At 34.9% G+C, this 22,045-nt stretch overlaps 1 protein-coding gene across 2 annotated transcripts; it reads right to left on the reverse strand.

Annotated features, from left to right (window-relative positions):
* Positions 1-5,024: 5,024 nt before the first annotated feature.
* Positions 5,025-20,325, reverse strand: LOC141605858 (villin-4-like). Of its 2 annotated transcripts, none has more exons than XM_074424772.1 (24): positions 20,024-20,325; positions 17,339-17,458; positions 16,499-16,598; positions 15,419-15,487; positions 14,858-15,094; positions 14,582-14,759; positions 14,114-14,246; positions 13,676-13,838; positions 13,447-13,594; positions 13,222-13,322; positions 12,797-12,952; positions 11,052-11,120; positions 10,862-10,930; positions 10,621-10,758; positions 9,779-9,907; positions 9,297-9,444; positions 9,168-9,178; positions 8,347-8,487; positions 7,850-7,975; positions 7,705-7,770; positions 6,733-7,054; positions 6,295-6,497; positions 5,535-5,708; positions 5,025-5,454 (listed from the first exon to the last, which is right to left on the reverse strand). In XM_074424772.1, exons 2-23 carry the CDS (start codon positions 17,392-17,394, stop codon positions 5,595-5,597), a joined length of 2,877 nt encoding a protein of 958 aa, XP_074280873.1. In that variant the 5' UTR covers positions 17,395-17,458; positions 20,024-20,325; the 3' UTR covers positions 5,025-5,454; positions 5,535-5,594. The 2 variants fall into 2 exon arrangements, with proteins under 2 accessions (XP_074280873.1, XP_074280872.1); XM_074424771.1 differs by having other exon boundaries at positions 9,168-9,181.
* Positions 20,326-22,045: the final 1,720 nt, after the last annotated feature.

A 22,045-nucleotide genomic window follows, 5' to 3' on the forward strand; every position in this document is an offset into this window, starting at 1 on the left:
GCCTGGTCGTGGCGAGAGCTACTATAGTATTCAAAATGAGTCGATTCTTTTGACTAAAGACTATTCACCTAAGATGGCACGATTTGATTAACTTTGATTTGTGTTACTACGACCTTCGTAAATGGGGTCAAATGGGCATATTTTGGGTTATGATGGCTGTGGCTAGTCGAAGGGAATGAGTGCGATAGGAATTGTCCACCCCTAGTCGTGTCATAACAATATCTCGGGGCCACTCGAGGAGTAATGAATCGAAATGCGTGGCCACGCTCGGAAGGTATCCGAGTGGATAAATCCGGTCAATCGCTTATTCTCCGGATCGAGGAAACCACTCTCGATATGATCACTTGCAAGTACGACACGAAAGACACCTTGCATTGAGTGGGAGATAGTAATAGGACAAGAGAATTGGTGACGCACACTTGTCGAGGACAAGTGGGAGATTGTTGGAATATGTGTCCTCCGACAATAATGCGATCACGATCATTGATCATGAAGATCACATGTTTAAGTCTCATTAAGATGAATACAATTGGGAAGTAATATTGTTATTCTTGTCAACCAAGTTAACATATATCGGTAATGATTGGCTAACTAGAGTTTGACATTACTGTCGTGTGACGGTGGTGATCAGTTGACCCCCTAGGTCATACCTAAAGGGCAATACTCTTAATTGATTATTTAATTAATCGTATAATGTTGCGAGTTAATTAAATTACTTGAAAATTGACGGACGATTTTGGAAGTAAAATTTACGTATCAAATTGAAATGTGATCAAATGAGATACGGTCTGAGTAATTAAATTGTATAATTACTCGGATGAAATAAATTGTTTAATGTAACAATTAAATTTGAATGAATTGTTATAAATACAATCTGTTGTGATTTATAAATGGTAAAATATTTTGGCACAGGTAATTATGAAATTACTAAGTCGATTTTTGTATGTGACGTATTTTTATCAATACGTTGATTTTTAATATGTTAAAAATTACATAACAAATATATGTGACATATGAAATGTTACATATAGACAATTGACAAAAAATAATATGGACACCATATTATGATTGTACCGAAATATTGGGGTATTAGGTTAATAATTGTGTTGATTAATTTATTAACTAAACATAATCATTACCTAATTGTCTAGCCATGCATGCCTATGGACTTTGTTTAGAACAACAACTTCATGCATTGGCTCCCCAAAAACCCCCTCCTCTTACCCGGTTTTGAGAAGGCAAAAGCCATCATGGCTTTTGTTTTATTTTTACCTAATAATTTACAAAAGTGTTGTAGATTATAATTCATTCATTCCTTAATAAAATTTTAGAGTTTTAGTGAGATAAAAAGCTCTCTTCTCCTCCCTCTCTAAACCGAAAATATTCAAAGTGTTAACAATATTTTTGGTTCAATTTTCTCATAGATTAATATTATACTAGTATTGTAATATTAATTAGATTAAGTGAAAGCCTTGGGTATTAAGCTTAGGGAGAGATCTTTCTCTTAGATCTTTGTTCTTCCATTGGAATAGCTCAAGAACAAGAAGAGATAGGTGATCTCTCTTGTGCCCTAATAGCCGAAATCCATTTTGTAAGGACATGATTTCTCCTCTATTTACATTGATGTTTGCATGCATAAAATCCGTTTTAATTTTATGACAAATTTTAGACATATATGAGTATGTTAAATATGTATATGAATCTACATTTCCTTCATTATTTCCTTGCTTTAATCCTGGTTTCTCTATATATTAATTTCTGCCCTAATTCATCTTATGCATAATTATTGTTGTTTTATCATGCCTTTAATTAGTTTATTCATTATTATTATTAGTATTGACAACATTAGTAATATGAGTAGTTAATTTCTCTTATGTTAGGACTAGGGAATCCATGGTAGGATTGCGACGATGTAGCGAATACACTAGATGGTTTACTTGTGAGAATCTGTCCCCATAGCAATATAACTGTACACCAATTTAGTTGAATGCATGCTTCTAAATTACATTAATCTGGTTAATTTCGTTCCTGGATCGGAAGATTGGAATGAACAGACCTGTTATGAACAGTAGACTACCCTAATGAGGACGGAAGTTAAGTTAGCGGAAATCTAGGATAGAAAGTGGACCGGAAGGACCTTTCCTGTATCTTTCTCACAGTAGATTGTCTAGGCTATTTGCAGCTGAGTCGATAGACAACCATGGTGAACCGAAATCCTGACATACCTCTTTTATCTGATCACTTGTCTACTATTTTTCTGCCTTATTGCTCTTTCCCTATTTCTCTTTCCCTTAAACCTTTAGTAGTTAGAAAATCAATTACAAAACTCCCATTTGTGACTTAGATAGACGGACTTTCAGATAGATACCTTGCCTCCCTGTGGAGATCGACCCTACTTATCACTAGCTTCTGTTAGTATATTTAGGTATTTATTTTTGGTACAGAAACGACCGTATCACATATACAAAAACATATTATAAAAAAAACACTCATAGCATTTTAATTACAAAATTTTTTGAGGAAATGGTAACATATTATAAATAGCGAGTAACATAATTATTATACTACGAGATATTAATAAGTGGTAGATAATATATCAAAGACTTTATTAGGCATTTACTAAAAAATGGTCACCAAATTACACAAATATGAAAACAAATTAATATATCAGAATATGAAGAAATCTAAAAACAGAACTGCTAACAAATACTTCAAAAATCACTACAAATTAAACACAGATGATAACAAAATAATAAAAGATGAAACAACAATAAAGTGTCTAATATAATATAATAACCTTGATTATTTAAAATTTATCACAATTTTAAATACGGTAACATATTTACTATGTGTTTATATACAAGATTATATTTGAATCGTAAATAGTGACATAGTGCACAAATATAATAACATATTTTACAAAAAAATCCCAGCAGTTTAATTAACTATTAAAATCTTCTAAAAAAAGGTAACATATTAGATAAAATCAGTAACATAACTATTATACTATTTAACCAGTGATACCTAATTACAACCACAAAAAGTCATTTAAAGTTTTTTTCCCAGGGAATGAAAGAGAGGAGTTTTAGTGTTGTAAACAAAATTTATTAAGTTGAATACTAAAAAAAGTCATGTCAATATTCATGAAAATGGTGAAACAAAATAAATAGTAATAAACAAAATTGATCAAACCTTCTTCTTTTCTTACATGTGAATATTGAGCTTTTTTATACAATTGTGATTTTGCTTGTGATTTTTTTCCACCATTCTTTAGAGATGGAAAAGGAAGAGAGAGGATAAGAGAGATAAAATTAATTTTTACGGTTTTGGGAGAAACTCATATTTTGAGTTGTTTTGAATTGTGTGTGTTAGAAGTCTTTGAGTCTAGTTACTGCCAAAAATAATTCCTACCCACCTACTCACTGCGCCCCTGCCCCTACCTTTGCTTATATCATCATGACCCTCCCCACTTATATGATCCGGTTTTACCATATTTTACAATATGTTATTAAATTGACCCGTCTTACAATTAAAACGGATACTAGTGGTCTTAAGGAAGACCAATTGCTCATGTAAATGATTCTAACGTATAATTTATGTTAATTACAAATTTAATTTATAATTTATTTTTAAGATCTTAAATAAAATTTTATAACTCATTTATTAGATTTACAAATTAAAACTTTTAAGCAGAAAGTTGGAAGATTTTATTACTTTACTTTAAAATTTTATTTATGAAGATAATTAATTTTGAAATGAGATAATTAATTAATACTATATAATTTGATCTTGATTATTTACATTTTCTTATAGTAACAAAATCTTAAAGAGCATATCCGTGCAATTTGCACGGGTTTAAGACTAGTTATATTCACAAAGGCCTTGTTCTTTTGGACTTAAAGTCACTTAATTTAAGTTCCCTTCAGATTCTATAAGTTCAGTTCAGTTCAGATCCTATAATTTCAGTTTAGTTCAGATCCTATAAGTTCAGTTCAGTTCAGTTCAGATCCTATAAGTTCAGTTCAGATCCTATATGTCACTTAATTTTAGTTCACTTCAGATCCTATAAGTTCAGTTTAGTTCAGTTCAGTTCAATTCAGATCCTTTAAGTTCAGTTTAGTTCAGATCAGACCAGTTTCAGTCTAAAAGAACCGGGCCAAAAGTAAAACTTACATACTCACATTTCGGGTTCTAATTGTTCGAGTTTGCAAGAATTCGGGTCGGATCGGGTCCTTTTGCCCTAAGACACCCGTTTAAATCCACCTGTTAGTGAGAAAATTTGAATTCAAAGTTAGTGAGAAAGCGAAGCGTAAAAGTGGTAATGACTCTTTAAGTTTGCTATGACGTGAGATTAAACCCCTTAAGTTTGATTTGGAGTAAACAATCCCCTTAACTTTGGTATAAAGTGAAATCAAACCCCTTTTATTTTTCCGGTCAAAATCTCACCGTATTTTTCAATTTCTCCCCAATTTCTCATATCGGTGTAAATATTACGTATAAATTTCACTCCTTATTATACTTTATACATGTATAACATATAATATGTACGTATACAGCTATGCAGAGTCGAGAACATTTTTTTGGTAATGGAATGGTCGATAAACTTGGCTTTATATTTAGAGTAAATTATCAATAACTCCCTTTTAAAATACACTTTTTAAAATTTACTCCGTTTTAAAAAAAAAGTTTAAAAATTACACCCAAAATATTGCAAAAAATTAAAAATTACTACCAAACCCCAATAATTGGATTTTATGACAAAAATACCCCTTATTTTTTTTTTTTTTTTCATATTACTACCCAACTCCTTTACAACTATGCCCACCCTTCAACCACTCAAGGACTCCACGGCTAACCACCACAATCCTCCGCCCGAACTTCACCACCGTACTCGTTATATAAGAAATAAAATAAGGGGCATTTTTGTCCTAAAAATGCAAAAGTAGGGGTTTGGTATAGCCCCGAACTGAAGATTGATTGAAAATGATCAGTGATAATGATAGTACCTCCTGAGAAAACAAATCTAAAGAGCACACATTAATATTGTTCTCATCATATATATAAATACAAAATGACAACTCTAGGTCTGTTGAGTCCGATCTACATTTTACACACTTCTATACAAACTTTCAACCCTTTCACATCCAGTAAAGCCTAAAGAATCAACCTCGAAAATAATCTAATTCCTCCTCTAAAAATAGATGTTGTAAATAGAACTCCGGCGAAATGTAATCAAAATAGTAAGCTTGTGACCACAAAGAATATGACCCAACAACGTTCAAGACACCAAACTAAGTACCAGAACACCTGATACGTCGCATCAAAAAACCCGGTAAACATTCCGGCGGATATTTCCTATATTAGACTCATCAATTATGAATACTTCTTTTCCGGGAGCAATATCAGCCAAAAAACACTGAAGCTGCTCCTTCACACCAGCACAAATACATGAATCTGCAGAAAGAAAGCGAATCAAGAGTTAGGATTCTCGTGAAGAAACGAGTCTTAAGTCTGAGGGAGTACAGGGTTCTCACAGATTTCAAAGGCAAGAATTCCGGTTGTTGGATTTAAGAAAATGGGAATGTTAGTAATACTCAAAATAGTTGCAATGCCACTTTCAGCTTATTCTGTTTCCATTTTGGTAGTTTATAGAAAGCAACTTTCGCCATTCCAAATTTGTCCTTGAATTCTGCTGCTGACAAATAAGTCTGCATATATGCAATGGGGATCTCACGTTAACTCGATTCATTTTCTCCTATAATATGCAGATCTAACTAAGCATTGAGTTGAGCAATGGTACACGGGGTACTCATTACCTAGGATTGAAACCCGTCAATGTAGGACTGAACTTGTGGCTTCTTTTACCAAAAAGAGATAAATAAGTGGAACAGCTAGAATTGTGCTACAGTCTATATTATAATTCCCTTTTTTTTATTAAGTTGCATTTTCCTTTTAGAGTGTTGTGTTAGATAAATTACGCCTCCTTTTGGGTATTTTTAGGGACAATTAATGGGACCAAAATATCCCTATTTTTGTAAGCACACCTTTACTCGTGTGCAAAGTGATCCCTAGTCCTACTTGAATCACTACCCCTATGCCAGAATTTGGTTGCACCTTTCCCTAAAGGCACGTGAGTAAATAAAGAAAACATAAAAAATTGGAGTTGAATGCTTGAATTTTTTCCCCTCTTTACATTCTATTGTGATTGTTTCCACCTTTTCCCCCTAAGTGGGGGTGTCATTTGAATCGTTTAATGTGAACATCAACGAAAGAGAAGAGGGACAAGAAAATAACCTCTCGCTTAGTGAGATCAATTTCAGCAACAGGATCCGATGATGTTGTCGTCAGACGATCATACGGGTATATTGAGAGTCCTTCTTCGTCTTCAGCCTCGTCCTCTTTGGCATCCTCTCGTATGCTATCCATGGAGTTCTCCTTGGGCGTCTCCTTAGAATTTGAATTTGGTGTTGGCAGTTCTTTAGGAGTTTCTGCATTCACTTTTAACACAGAAAGGGAGCTCCAAACATGTCAAGATGGGTGTTTGTTTACACAAGTGTACAATGTTACAAAGTACAAACACACTCCCATGGTAGCTGTTAGCTAGCTTAGATGGTAGTCGTTGAGTTGTGGTACACACATGCCCTGAGCTCGAAGCCCGTCAACATGAAAACTCAAATTCAAAACTACCCTTATGTCTCCCTCAACAACCAACTATAATTAAGCACAACTCACCTTTACGAATACGAGGTATTATAGGTTCTCTTGGCGCTGTATTAAATGAAGCGGTAAGAGCTGCAATAGCAGCAGATTTTGGCGCTGCTATAGTGGAATCTGAAGGTGCTGATTTGGGATATAGCTTCCTTATCATCGGTGGCGGTGTTGACATATTTCTCGTGTTGGCATTCTCAAAAGTAGCAGCAAGTGCATTAAATGCTGGAGATCTGCCTCTCACTCGGACACGGTCTGGACTAAAAGACATACTCCTTGAACGCTGTGATTTATCCGGCACACTAGACCTTCCCCCGTACGATACAGAAGCTCTCCTCTTTGGTTTCTTCATGCATCAATCAACCATACAATCAGATGACATATAAAAGATGTGATTGGTTTAGTTAATTATTAAGTAAAGCCTCATATTCTCATGAATTCACTTAATCGGCATATCCATGAGTACCATGACTGACACGGGACATTTTGTGCCGATACGACATATGACATGCGTCCTATACACCAATTTCAGACATGACACCGACAGTTCACTAATGTCACCTGATTTAGTTTCGATTATCAAAGCAGAGTAAGATGTGAACGAGTAAAAGGAGAATGATATACTAATAATAACCCAAAAGCGCATTTTTATCTTCTTAAAAATTGGCCTTTATTTATTCAACTTTGTTATACTTTTCTTCTCTTCTACTGTAATGCTGTTTTCATCTCCCGTAATAACACATGTCAAGAGATTTCCTTAATATAATAGGGTTCACAATAGAAAAATAAAATGAGACGTGTCGTATCCGTGTCTGCAAAAATTGGTCAGACACACTAGTGTGAGTGTGTGACCGAGGTCACGTATGGCCAAATTTCAAAGTTCCGTGTCAGACACTCCTATACGCGTTGGACACGATGCTTCTCTGCCGAGTCGGAGAAACAAGGGATTCATTACAATAGTATCCTCTTGGTGCACTGAATTTAGAAAATACTCACATCTATAGGTGGGGTCCCTCCATTCTTCAGTAATGCTAACTTCCTTTCAAACGAGTTCCCATGGATCTGTCAAAAATAAATCCATTAAGTGATAGCAGAGCTATGGTTGGAATACTTATCTTATGAAAATATACAAAATACTCACCCCAGATTTTGCAGAGTCCCATGTGAAAAAGCGAGTGAAGAAAGGAGGTTCACTCCCTTCCATGATAATATATATAGGCACCTTTGGAGAGAGTTTCTCTAGAAGGAAATCATGTTCCACAAATTTCTGTCACAAACAGAACAAAGAGCAAAAAAGAAAAACTCAACATGAGTTCTTAGCTGCATGGCACAGTGAGAGCAGGTGCAACTATCTAGCTTGACCATAGAGTCAAATTTAAAATGACATGAAGCTTCACATGCTTATAAATTCAGGAGATGACTGTCGGTAAATTTCACATAATCAGATAAGGTATCATGCTTCAAAAGCTCATATATAATATCTTTTTAATATAAACTCAATCCCTAAAACCAGTAGCATATAGCGTTCAGCATTCAAAAAACTCTGTTTAGGAATATTACATCATCATTTGACCAACTTAAAGACGACTAGTACTTAAAATCCACCACCGACTCAAAAGAACATCCTAATATTCTTACCTCGCCAATAGTCAAAGCTTGCAATTTGATCTTAGAGTCCACTAGTTGTCCAACCCACACAAAAATATCTGAGTGACAATCCAATATAAATGTATCTTCAGTCATCAAATCATCTTGAGTGAAATTATGAATTTCTATAACCTGTAACAAAGTAGTCAAGAGATGAATCAACACATCATCAAGAATGAGTATGAACGAAGTCCATCAGTCATCTTATAAGCATATGATACATATTACGTTTACAGCAAAATCAGTGATGAAGTTTTGCATAAAACTGAATCAAAGGTTCACCATTCCCCTGAATCAAAAAAAAAAAAAAAAAAAAAAAAAAAGAAGGGCCGAGTCTTTCCTTGTACAAGAATAAAATTATGTGACATTGGTACTTATGCACTCAAAAGATGATTAACAGAGATACACAACGCAATGAGGGACACAAAGGATAGTCCCACAACTGGGTGAGTTTCTGTCTAATTATTGATATTTTAGAATGTAAATGACTTTAAACTCTCCTTACAAGAGCTTTTTCATTGTGTTAGGATACTTCAGTAGAACAGATGACATTACAAGAAATGCAGTCACCTTGTTTCTACAAATTTACTGAATGTAGGATTAAAAGTAAAAATGACTTCACAGTGATGAGATATTTCTCTGTTTCTACAGTCTTACTGAATATACTTGTTTCTTCTAAAAAAGAATTTCAGATATTTCTCTGTTTCTTGGCAACTAGTTTCATGCTCGACAAATTGAAAACTAAACAAAAGGAGAGAAACATGCATGACGGGAAATGAAATTCTTCATATAAAGTTTTGAAGCCAACGAACCTTCAGGTCTCCTGCTGCAATTCGCCGCCGATTGATGAAACAAAGGAAAACAAAAAAAAAAAAAATCATCAGCCAATGAAAATGAAGAAGGCAGATTCCGAACTTCAGAGTAAACAAAAGACTAAAGACCTTTAGTGAAGCTGCACGAAAACAAGTGAGGATCACTTTCTGGTTCCCTTGCAATTTTCTGGCTTGGATATTCAGTTTTTGGTCCTAACAATTGCCAAAACTGTTCAGATTCTACTCCTTCTTTGTGTGTTCTGGACTGCAAATTTGGCTGCATAAAGCACCATGAAACAGTCAAAAACATGTTACCTGATAAGCGAGCAGAAACAAACCCTAAATGTTACTTCCCCCGACCCTCGTTCTCAACTCACTGAAAGATAATATGGATGACAGTGACTACCATAGTTTTAGGGTTAGTGTTAGGGACTGGGGTTTAGGGTAATTTATAAATCCCGCTAGAGCAGGGTTCAGACAACCAGATGTTCACAGCTTCACCCTCACTAGTTAAAGTTATATTAAAATTAAGATGATTAACATAGAATCACAAATGTCTTGTTACTTCATTCTTAAAAGGAGTAATAGAAAAGAGAATTTATTTTTAGTACCTTGATGATATCCAACTGCCTCTCAACAAGCTCCTGATCCTCAGGCGATGTTAGGTTGCCAGACCATGTAAACACAGTTGACCCGCTGTGTAATATGTAGCAGTATGACGAGTTCAAAGATGAAGGAACCTGATGGAGTTTACGACGGTTCGTTAGTGTCAGCAGAAGTTGAATGAAGTAGTCATAAATAATGATGTGAAATAGAAATATCCATGAAAAAAGTAAATCATACAATTGGAAAGCGCTAAGCAGGAGCTTAAAGCAAAAAAGATGTAGAAAGAAAGTAAAAGTAGCTTGAGGAAAAAAAGGGGGGGAAAATATCCAAGTAATTTATGGATGAAGTTTGAGGGTCAGAGGAAGGGGACTCCAAAGTTTGATCTTTAAATCGTTTTAAAACTGTATCTGAACCTTCGGTTCTCCAGCAGCCCTGAATTTAATATTACATCAACTGTTAATTTTGATTATGATTTAAACCTTTTCTTCCTCAAAATTCCAATCCTGCCACCTAGTAAGGAGCAGTAATGGAAGAGAAAAATTATAGTATATGCTTGTGCTGTTGTGCATGCAGTGCAATCAGACAATGGTATGTAATATCTTTGCGGCTTCCAGCTTTGAGAAAATTAACCAGAACACACTACTCCTCCAACCGTAGGATGTTTAAGAGGTTTAATCTCCACATACAGTAACAAATTACTCCAAGTTCATCCAATATGCAACTTTTACTTTTATAGTGACTGCACTAAGCCATTATGAAACGTTTAAAAATTTAGTCTGATAAAAGCAAACAAATAATTAAAATATACGTTCACAAATATAATACAATATAATTAAGAAATACATACTGCATCGACTTGTATAGATTGCATATTATCAGGTCCAGAACCCTGAACTCGAAACAATGCAACACCATCTTCAGCATATGTATCATCAGCACTTCCCTGCTCAGTAATGTACTTTTTGTATCCTTCACTAACTCCACCCTGGCAATTATCCCACTCAGGTCATACATTAATTCAAAGTACGGAGATCAAAATGTAATTTCTAAATCAGAGTAACATGGCATGGCTATAAAATGTAACTCACCTTGAAAACAATAAAGCTTTGAAAGATAGCAAAAAATTGGATTGGCTCACTTCCTTCATAAAAACGAGCCTATACATAACAAAGGAATTGGATTAGGAATTTCGCTATAAGCACAATCTTGTTTTGGCTGAGAGGTGTATACAACAATTAATTGGAAATAAAATAGTATCATATAACGACAAAATGTTACCTGAGAAGGCAAGAACTTCATTGATTCAATCATCTTGCTAGCCAGGGATATAGAGGATGTTTGTTCGTCCTGTGATTGATCACACATCATAGTTTAGTCAGGAAAAAAAAAAGATTGTAAAGCACAAAACATTGAGTCATAATTACGCATCTGGTTGAAAAGTATTGTAGGCAATATGTACAACATCCAAGTGATTTGTACAGTCCTGTTGACAGCTTACAATTGCAGGATGAGTGATACAAGCAAAAAGGAGAATGATAGAATGATAGAACTGTGCACTAAGCCTACTGGAGCTCCACCATGCCCCTCCTTGGCCCATTGTCAATGACTCAATGGATCTTGCTGTTTTCCTAAATAATTACTCCGTAGCTTAGTAGTTCTCCAAGTACCATGGAGGTGTTTGAGAGCATAGGGAACTAGGACTGACAAAAAATATCCGATTATCCAAACCCGGATTGAGTGCGATTCGAAAAAATGGATATCTGATCCAAACTCTATTTCGGATCGGATATCCATATCCAAAAATTCCGGATATAGGAATGGATTCGAATATCAGTACTAAATTTTTAGGTCTCCTATATCCCAAACTTTCGGGTCGGATAAGCATCCGATCCAAAATTATCAAATTCATCCGACTTATAATTGAGATTAGCCAAAAACCCCTATAATGAGTTTTCACGAACTGTCATATATATAAGACATCTCCATCTCAAATCTCAAAAGTAATTCCGTATTATTTCCATGTTCCACTGTCTTGCTCCCTTTCGTTATCTCGCTGTTCCACTTCAATCTAACTTCCTATTCCCGTGCTTGTAATTTACATGGCCTAATAAACTTAGTAACACCATTGCCCACACCGCCACATAAGGCATTTGATTAATATGCACAGATCTCGAGATTCTCAACGCCTTTACTTCCACACACCCAGTTCGTGATAATCCTCTCCCTCGCTCTCATACTCCCCATCAACAAGCCTTATCAGCCTCGCCACCGGCCTTTTGTCCCATCGGCCTCATGTTCAACCTCTATACTCTCCCTTTACGAGAGGAAATTTATAGTTGAAAGATTTTAATTCACTTATCCAATAAAATTCTGATTTTTGTGTGAAGATTGATCAAACTTTGGACCTTTGGTGTGTTTAGATTGTATTTAGCTATTAGGGGTATATGAGACATTTGAGAATATGTGAATAAGTATGGAGGCAGCCTCCTTGTATCTTGCAAATCTTCGAATGGAACGAATTTTTTATTTCTGGCCATTTGTTTTGATTTTCAGAGAACTATTGTAACACTTGTGCCACTTTTGGAAATGAATCAGATATTGGTTATTCAGATATCCGATCTGTTATTTCGTATACCTAAAACCGGATATCTGATCCGTGTTGCGCCTTTCCAGAGCGGAACAAGAAAGGGCATAGTGTTTTTTTTGGGGGGGTTCTTCTTGAGTAAATGAGTTTCCGTCTTGTCTTTTGTATGTGGGTGTCATACACTTGGGAACCACATCTATGATCTATCTATATGTTCAGTTTATTATTAGTCAAATAAAAATGAAGATTTTCAGCGGGGTCTTGGATAGAAGGTGGTCCTATATGCTACCATATATCTAGCTAATATTCAAAGTAGGACAAATAGAGATTGCTATTTACCCTTGAGGTCCACAAATCTTTTATAGAGCATCATTTCAGTCAAAGAAAAGCTCAATATGCAAACATTAAGGTGTGGTGTAGAGGGCCAATGTGTAATTACCTCAACACTCTGTTTGCCAAACCATGTGCCTATAAGGTGCTCCTCTTTCTCTTCTCCGGGATATGAATACTGAAAGATGTAGCAATCTCCACTATAAAATTTTGACTGTTCAGAAGCTGAGAGGAGAGTCTTCTCATTGCTGTTTACACGCCACACCTGAACCACCATTTAAGACCATTAGAAACTACTCAATTTGCATTTGAGTTCACAGTGTAATTATAAATCTGAGAACGGCGACATATTTTCATTTTCAAATTGATATTTATCGATTATGTCTTTGTTGTCACGCACAATTAAGTACCTGAAATCCCTCTAAAACAAGAATTCATATGAGCCATTCATCACAAGACCATATATCTAGATTACAACTTTTATTTACTCATAAAAGATTACCACATTAAAGACTGCATCTTTATGCACTGTACCTGCAAATTTCCTGTGCAATCAATGTAAGGTTGAGGTTCATCTTTTGCTGGACCAGCTTTCATGAGGCCCTTCACATTGATGCCTTGACGTTTAAGAAGAGCTGGAAGAGAATGAAGTTCAATGATTGGAATGCAACATCACAGAAAAAGTTGGAAACCTTAAGAAAATACCTATACTATTTGTAAAAATACAGAATACGAACTCTTTGTCTTGACATCACTTACCTGCAACCTTGCCTCTTCCATCTTCAGAGACGGCCACTTGGGCAGCTTCAGGCCACGAAACAAATTTTGAACGAAAGGCTACTGTCTCAAATCCTTCAATTATACGGATTATATGAGATTTTGGTCGATCGAGACTCTGAACCAATTCCTGTGAGATGTTGAGAGAAAATAAATAAATACAGCTTCACAACAAAAAGATAGTAAAGCTGAGGAAAAGGCAGGGATTTACTTCTGCTGCTCCACTTGCACTCTTTCTCTCATCAAGAGAGGTGGTCCTTCCTATCCATACAAAAACCTCCGTACCACAATCCAGAAGGTAACATTTACTAGTATTTAGCAGATCCCTTGTTAAAGACTCAGCTTCTTCGGGTTTTGGCTGTCCCTTCTCAACGCTTTAAAAAGAAACATATGACAATGTCAACAGATTTAATTGGCATATAGCCAAAAAACAGCACCATGGTATTAAATAAAGTTAAAGACACCGCATCGCAACCATGTTGTCAAGGTTTTGACAGTTACCTGCAACCGCATTACTGGCCCAGATACCTAGATCAGACAATCGGACCGCACTAACGATTCCGATTTCAAGTATCAAATCGAGATTTAATACCAAGAACAACACATCAGATACAGATTAGAAGCATCTGAATGACAAAAGAAAAATTACCGGTAAAGCTTGGGAGGTATAGGATCAGATTTCTTATTCCCATTAATGGCTGCTTTCCTTGGAAGGGGAGCAAAACCACCAAAGAATCCCCAGAATTCACCAGATTCAGCATCAGCCATCAATTTTCCATCCTCTGGAAAATAAACCCATCACAAATTCAGAAGTTAATGCAGCCATAGTTTAGCTTTTTCTTTTTTGAGATCAGACATGCAAACGTGATATAAAGTATGGCCTATTACTGCTGACACTGCATTACGATGAGTTATCAAGGTTTTGAAGTATACTGCGACCCTATTTTGAGTTGGCCGTATTTAGGGTAGCATGACCAGATATGGCCACAGCAAACAATTACGAGATGAAATCTCAAACTGAGATTTAATACCATGCCGGCAAAACAAGCTGAAATATAAACTTCATTCTATTATACATAGCTTGAAAATAATCATCTGTGAAAGAGATCAGACTAACCAATAGCAGCTACATCACATTTTCCATGATGATAATTGTCTTTAATATACTGGACAACCCCCAATGCTTTAGCTCGCTCTTGAATGGATGAGTTGGAGCCATTAAATTGAAATATTTTCGATTGGGTGTCAAGAATGAATATATCATCGTGATTAAGGGTGGATCGCACGCAAGGAACCTGCCATTCATAGTGTTATACATAAGACATAAATATATGTAGTCTACTCTTGACAGTTCGATGTAATTTATCAATCATAGAGGTGATGGAGAACTTGCCTCATTTACATGGACGACGTGTTTACCCCTGCAGACAAACAGTCTAGGTTTGTATTCTTCAGCTTCATGATGTTTGAAACCAGAAGCAATTCCACCTTCTAAGGGTATTATGCATGGTTTAAAATATGAAAGAAATTTCTCTGTTTCATGGCCCTGCACTTCACGATATTGAACGGCACGACCTCCTAGAGCTGCATCTAACTCCACAGTTTTAATGGCTGCCGCACCAGCTTCATCCTACTTAATGAGAATCAAAATCCTCAGGCTCTTGATGTAAGCAACAACCTTCACTAATTCAACAGTATTTATAGCACCAACGACCCAGATAGAGGCCGTGGCGTCCAATGCCGACATAATGCGTCAAACCGTGATTTATTACCATGCTTAGGTGTCCTTAGATTGGGAAGAACAAAAAAGTTTTCATGAATATCAATCTATCACTTGTTCATTACTTTAAGATAGGTTAATTCAAAAGAATAAGTCGGGGCAATACAACATTCTAATAAAAAAAGCATAGCAAGGGAACAGCTGAGTGAGCGGACAGTCTAGCAAGAGACTTACTTGAGAAGTATCTTTACCAAGCCAATAATGGATATCATGCCGTAAGGCCCCACTCTTTAACGACGTTGTCTGAAGAAAAGAATTGAACAAAAGTTTATCAGGATAGCCAGAAACTAAACTTTACTGGGTAAAAAAACGTGCATGCAGAACATGCAAGAGAAGCATACAGCCATACACAAAAATCTCTAGCTATCTACAGATATTCTACACTTTACAGGCTAATCAAGCAAGGGTATTATAGCAGGACAAGAACAGCCGGGCGCGAAGGTTGACTCACATACTGATACAGACAGTCGTGTACTCATTGACAAAAATCAACTGACCAATGCAAAGAGTAAGGGGACAGCTTGCAAAAAGTTTTTCTGCAACAACATTCTATGTTGCAACCACGAATTTTGTCAATCGCAAGCAAATGGATGGTAAGATTTCACATACTGACTTTTCTCGTTGAATTTGCTAAATATCATGACTTATAAGATTCCGCATGATATTCCAGATCCTATCCAAACATATACTAACAGTTCAAATACAACTATCTAAAGGCTAGTGTTCGTGGCTTTACATTAGCCAATTTTCGAAGTATCATTATCCTCAAACCTGTATCGAACAACACTACTTAATACAAACCCAAACCACAACGCCCACATATATATAGATACAAAAACAGGAACAATAGGCTGGCAACTGATAGATGGGCATGTCATATTTATAAAATATATAAACAAAATTTCACTACCATCATAACTAGACACCTTTGAACTGAGTATGCGTCAAAGTCATAAGCATAGTTGAATCAAAGCCATCCTAACATTTAACTCAAGCTCCAATCCCACATATCATTTAAGTACCCATATTTGTTTAGAGCAACGGAATTGCTGGTCAAATAAACAATAATAATTGCTGTCACTAGCAACAATTTAGATGTTAGAGATCACTAACAAGCATTGCGGGTAGCTGATACAGACAGTAAGGCACGGCGAGAGCTGCAAATTAAAATATTTCAAGCAATTGGGGGCCCCAAGAAGTAAGCTCATTTGTCGCGCAAGTAACAGTAAGCTGCTTATTCTGAAAAGTCCATACCTTCAAAACAATATAAGAATCCCCTGTATAAAATTTCCCAGAAGAATAGTCTGGCACGCGTGCAGGACGAAAGTTTTCAATCCGCCATATCTCAAGTCCTCTAATTTGTAGTAAAGGCAAACAGAACAGATGTGATCTACAAAGACTATATATCTTTGTCTTTATCTATGGAAGTAAACTCATATTAAGTCATTCGTAGCTCATGACAGAATGGGAGGGCCTAACCATGCCTTGATAATTCGCGTGATATCTTCAAGGGTACTCCCTACGTTTTTTTTGTATGTGCTGTTTTCCTATGTTACTCCGACACTTCAATTTGGTTGCATGTCGCGTGTCGACACTTGAAGTGTTCGACACAACACTTCCACGCGACATTTTAGATCAAAAACTTGAAAATTTTGCAGAAAATAACCGTATCTGACACTCCGACACTTGCAGCCGAGTCAGAATAACATATCTGTTTTCACATTTTTTGCTACAAATATAATGATAAAAGTTCACAATTTTCTGAAGTACTTTTTTGTTACATTGGAACTTAAAATCCATTTCTTGAATCGAAAATGTAATATATAAAATTGGAAGTGTTTCTCAGGTAACTAGCAAGAAAACACTTGGAACGGCTAAATTTTAGAAAGAGAGGCAAGCAATATACATTCTTCAAGAAAAATTATCCATAAATTTATTGGCAACCCTAAAAATTTATTATTTGCTGGTATTTTTACCATGAAAGACAGGTAAGTTTACCAAAATAATGACAGAAGTCGTAAGGTTGAATATAACATTTTTTGCATTTCAGAGGTGAAGTATAAGCAACACTAGATCCATGAAATAAAAGGATACACTTTTTGTCCGGCTCCCTGGAATGTTGGATCGAGATCTTTCAGCGAAACTGACATACTTCAACAAACCGGCAAAAGTGGGAGATTCCAAAACTTCTGTAACAAGGAGCAGCTATGGAACCTGAGAAAACGAGGATCAGGTGATCAACAAATAGATACAACTCACAATATTCTTCCTCTCTGTTTAGTCTCACTGAAAGATTGACATACAAAAGTTCAAGATTACACCCTAATAAAAAATCAGCTCAGGAGAAGCATAAGAACAAAAGGACGCATGCACACAGAACTTAAAGCAAGAGAGCACTAGAGTGTTCTAAGAAACCGAGTTAAGGGCTTGCAATGCCATCTTAAGTGTGCATATCGGCGCGATAAACATGAGAGGTTTATCAGAAAGTATCTTGCCGTTAGCCATTTTATCTCCAAGGCTTCTAGCCTGAGATAAAATTAGACGACTTCATGTACCGAGGATAATTTTCAATAGATAAACACTTCACACATGGCTGATAGGATATAAATGTAATTCTGAGGAGTAGTATTGCCAATCCTACAACATTTCACATTGCTCTCATCAGCAATCCTGACTCTCATCAGCAATCCTGAAGCAGTATTATTTTGAAATAGCACAGGCTGGAGTTTCTTTTGGCAGCTAGCTATCTATCTCCAGTCGTTTTTCAATAAACCTAAAGGTTTCTTTAGTGCAAAGAATGCCGTAATGTGACTCCAACACTCCAAGAGATAACCATCTCATATGTCTCAAGTACTATCAAGGGGAAGTTTTGGTAGAGTGTAGACAGTAAAGTGTCAAAATATTTCTAGATGCAAGACCTGACTTGAACTGCCATTTTTCAATACCAATAGGTAACAAGATATCAAAAGGCCTTTGTAAGACGGCCTCAACAAGATAAGGTAGAGCTACTAATAACAAACGCCTCAGATTGCATGACAATTGCTTGTATGCTTATTTCATCAAACAGCCTTTGTAGTTGTTCTCTGCTAATATTGCTATCATAAAAATATATCTCCATTGCAAAGTTTACCAACTCCGCTAATTTGAACAGTCAAAAGTCTATAAATGTCTCCCTAAACCCCTTCTCACCATGCTCACGTACCATGCATTGGACGAAAAAGAAGCTTACACTTAACATATATTATCAGGTCCTAATAGCAGTGTACGAAAGTAGTGCAGCTTCAGTCATATGCACAAGCTCTCAAAGGTAGAGCCTACTGTTTGGGTATCATAAGTGAAAATGTGAAATACCACAAGCCTCACAAGGGAGAAATAACTCACGAGAGGGGGAACTGATTAACAGGACCATAACAATTGACACTAAAGTCAAACACTCCTATATTCAGTAGTAGACTAAAGTCAAACACTCCTATACCACAAGCTTTCCATTTTATGATATTTCAGTAGCAGACTGTTTAAAATCAAACACTCCTATATTCTGAAGTTACGTATGTAAACAATTGACACTAAAGTCAAAGCAAGGACCCAAAGCTTCAGAAAAGGTGATATTAAAATAACTACGGCCTAAACAACAACAATACGCTGCCCACTTCCTTCATTGTCTTTGAAGATACCTTGTTCTCTTCTTGTATTCTCTATTTCTTCACATAATATTTTTATATATCAAAAATAAATTACCAATGGCTCAATGGAATGACACACAATGAAAATTGCGACTAGAATGCATTGGGCAACTGCTATTAACAACAAAAGAAGTGAAGATACTTTAGTGAACCATTTTAAGCCATATCCCAGCTTGGAAAAGGAAAAAAAAAATAGAACTAAATTTTTTAAACTTAGATATGGACTTCTGAAACGCATCAATGGTTTCAAGACGGATTCTAAGCACTCTTTGTTAAAACTGGGCAGAAATTACAGTAAAGTCTAGAACCCTAAAAAACCACTCTAATGCTATGAAAACTAAATTCAGTCAAAGTTCTTTTGTCTCTTCAATAAATGGTATCGCGAAAAACTAAGCATATTTGTTGAATACTTATCCAAGTACCAATAACGGCAATAAGCATTGGAAACCCACAGAAAAAACGCATTCACACCTAGTGCAGTAGAAGGCAACAACGAGCAATGCTACCGACCTCCTTTGATCCTCACACAAATCAATAAACTACAACGATTTTTCCCGTTGAATATCAATTGACGGAGACGAAATATACACTCTAGTATTTTATCCAGAAACAATGCTCAGACAACACTCAGAAGACAACGGATGAAAAATGGAAAATATCGACCAAAACGACATCTACATTGGATCTCAACCTGATTAAAAAAACCCCACAACAATCTTACTCCCAAGAGACAACATTTTATTCAAATCCACTATCTCCACAACTTCACCTCAATAAAAAGAAGCACGAATAAAAAACTGATAAAATCATTGAAATCCACACCCAACCCACCAATGTATATATCAAATTGAGCTAAATGGCATTCATCAAATAAATCTAATCCATTTCCTAGATCAATCAAATCCCAAAATTCAATTAAAAAAACATAATAAACACAAATGTTTACATAAATCAATGCACACACAAATTACACTTAACAAATCCCAAGAGGGTCATCATAACTCATAATTAAGCAAAAAAAACACATGAATTAAGCAATGCCCACTTAACAAAATTAAATAAAGTTAATAACTTTACAATAATATCAATCAAATACCTGGAATTTGTCACTAAAGTGAAGAGAGAGAAACAGACAAAGAAGAGAGAGAAAGGTGTATGGAGGGAATGTTGGTGATGATGATGATGAAGAAGTGCAAGAACATGCTTTATCACTAACGGCCCTTAATTACACACTTAACACTGCTTTTATCTCTAATTTAATTTTATTTAATTATTTAATTTAATTTAATTATACGTATTTTTAATTTGTTGCAATTTATAGGTGATTAATAATGTGGGTAAATGATGGTAAGGTAATTAATCAGAAATTAACCATACGTTTTTTGGAAACAAAATGTTGACAAATTAATCCAGATAATATAATAATATAATAATAAAAAGTATGGAAAGTGAGATAAACTAATGCAAAATATTACTGTATGAAAAATGCCATATTTTTGGGTTGTCTTACTTTAGGATAAATCATTACAGATAGTGATTTGTTGTTGGTTTGTTTTTGTTTTGATTTGTTTTCAAGTTAAGACAAGATATCTCAATTTGTAGTATATTCCCAAATATTCTCAATCTTATCTATATTAATACAAAAGACAATACTCAATCCTTAGCGCGCCACGTCATTAATGCAGTTTTTTTTTTGTGGAAATTCATGTTATGGTGGAACCCGTGAGTGTGCAATGTATTTATTTCTTCAAATTCAAACATGCGATAAATTCCGTCTTACAACAAATTCTATGAAATAATATTATGAAAAAATTCTGTGAATTAATATTATGAAATAGTTTTATACATTCCGTGTAAATAAAATTTATAACATATACACAGAATGAATTACAAATGCGAGTAAATGAAATTGAATTACGGAGTACATAATTTTTAAAAAAAAAATACATAATAATAAAATTACATAATTTCAAGAAGGAATAACATTTATATACGCGATCGAACATAAAACGCAAATGTATTACATACATATGTTAAAGTTGATTATATTAGATTATATTTCTTTTATCCGGATGTAAAGTTTTTTATGTATGCAATTTTTATTTACAAGAGTAAATTACGTTATATTTCCTTATAAACCAGTGTATGTGAAAACGTGTTTGTAACAAATTTAAACATAAATTATGTAAATCGTAGATTTAGACCAACTAGATAAGTACAATAGAAATGCAAAAACAAATATACATTCAAAAACATTAATACTGCCCCAAATACATACTCGTGCAATTTTGCACGGATTTAAAACTAGTGTTAAATCTAATTGGGCAGCCAAATAGCTAAACAACGATATGCCATTCTAAAATAGATTTAGAAAAAATAATATACTCCCTCCATTTTTCTATTTTCACCCCATTTATTTTTTGGAGGTCAAAATTTTCGAACTTTGACCGTCAATAAATTGGAGAATAAAAATTATTTATTTATAAAACTAAAACATTTACAATTAATATCAAGACATTTCTCACAAAAAAAAATTTCAAGAAAAAAAAAACATATAGACATACGATCAAAGTGGCGTCTTAAAAACCGCAATAAAGCAAATGAGGTGAAAATAGGAAAAATGAAGAGGGTACGTCAAGTAACTCAAATTTAACTTAGTTAAGCTTTATCTATTTCATTTTATCTTTAATTACACCCTTAATACTGATTTTATCTTTAATTTAACGTAATTATAATTATACATATTTTATTTTGTTGCAACTTATAGGTGATTAATAAAATGTGATGTGGGTAAATGATGGTAAGGTGATTAATCAGAATTTAGAAATTAACCATGCTTTTGGAAACCAGATATTGACAATTTAATCCAGATTTATAATAAATACTTATTGAAGATTGAAACATGTGAAAGGAATTAATTATGGAAAGTGAGAAATTTGCCTTAATTTTCACAAATAGGATCTTATATTGTGAAATATCCCGAGTTTCGCACGGTCTGTCGGTATACTTAAGTAATTATTATAATTGTCAACAAATTATATAACTGATATATGTCATTTAAAAGTTAACTTATTTATAAATAAAATAGATAGATTAACCTTTCTCTAATCATATTTGT

The sequence above is a fragment of the Silene latifolia genome, chromosome 10 (assembly GCF_048544455.1).
Source record: "Silene latifolia isolate original U9 population chromosome 10, ASM4854445v1, whole genome shotgun sequence".
NCBI lineage: Eukaryota > Viridiplantae > Streptophyta > Magnoliopsida > Caryophyllales > Caryophyllaceae > Silene > Silene latifolia.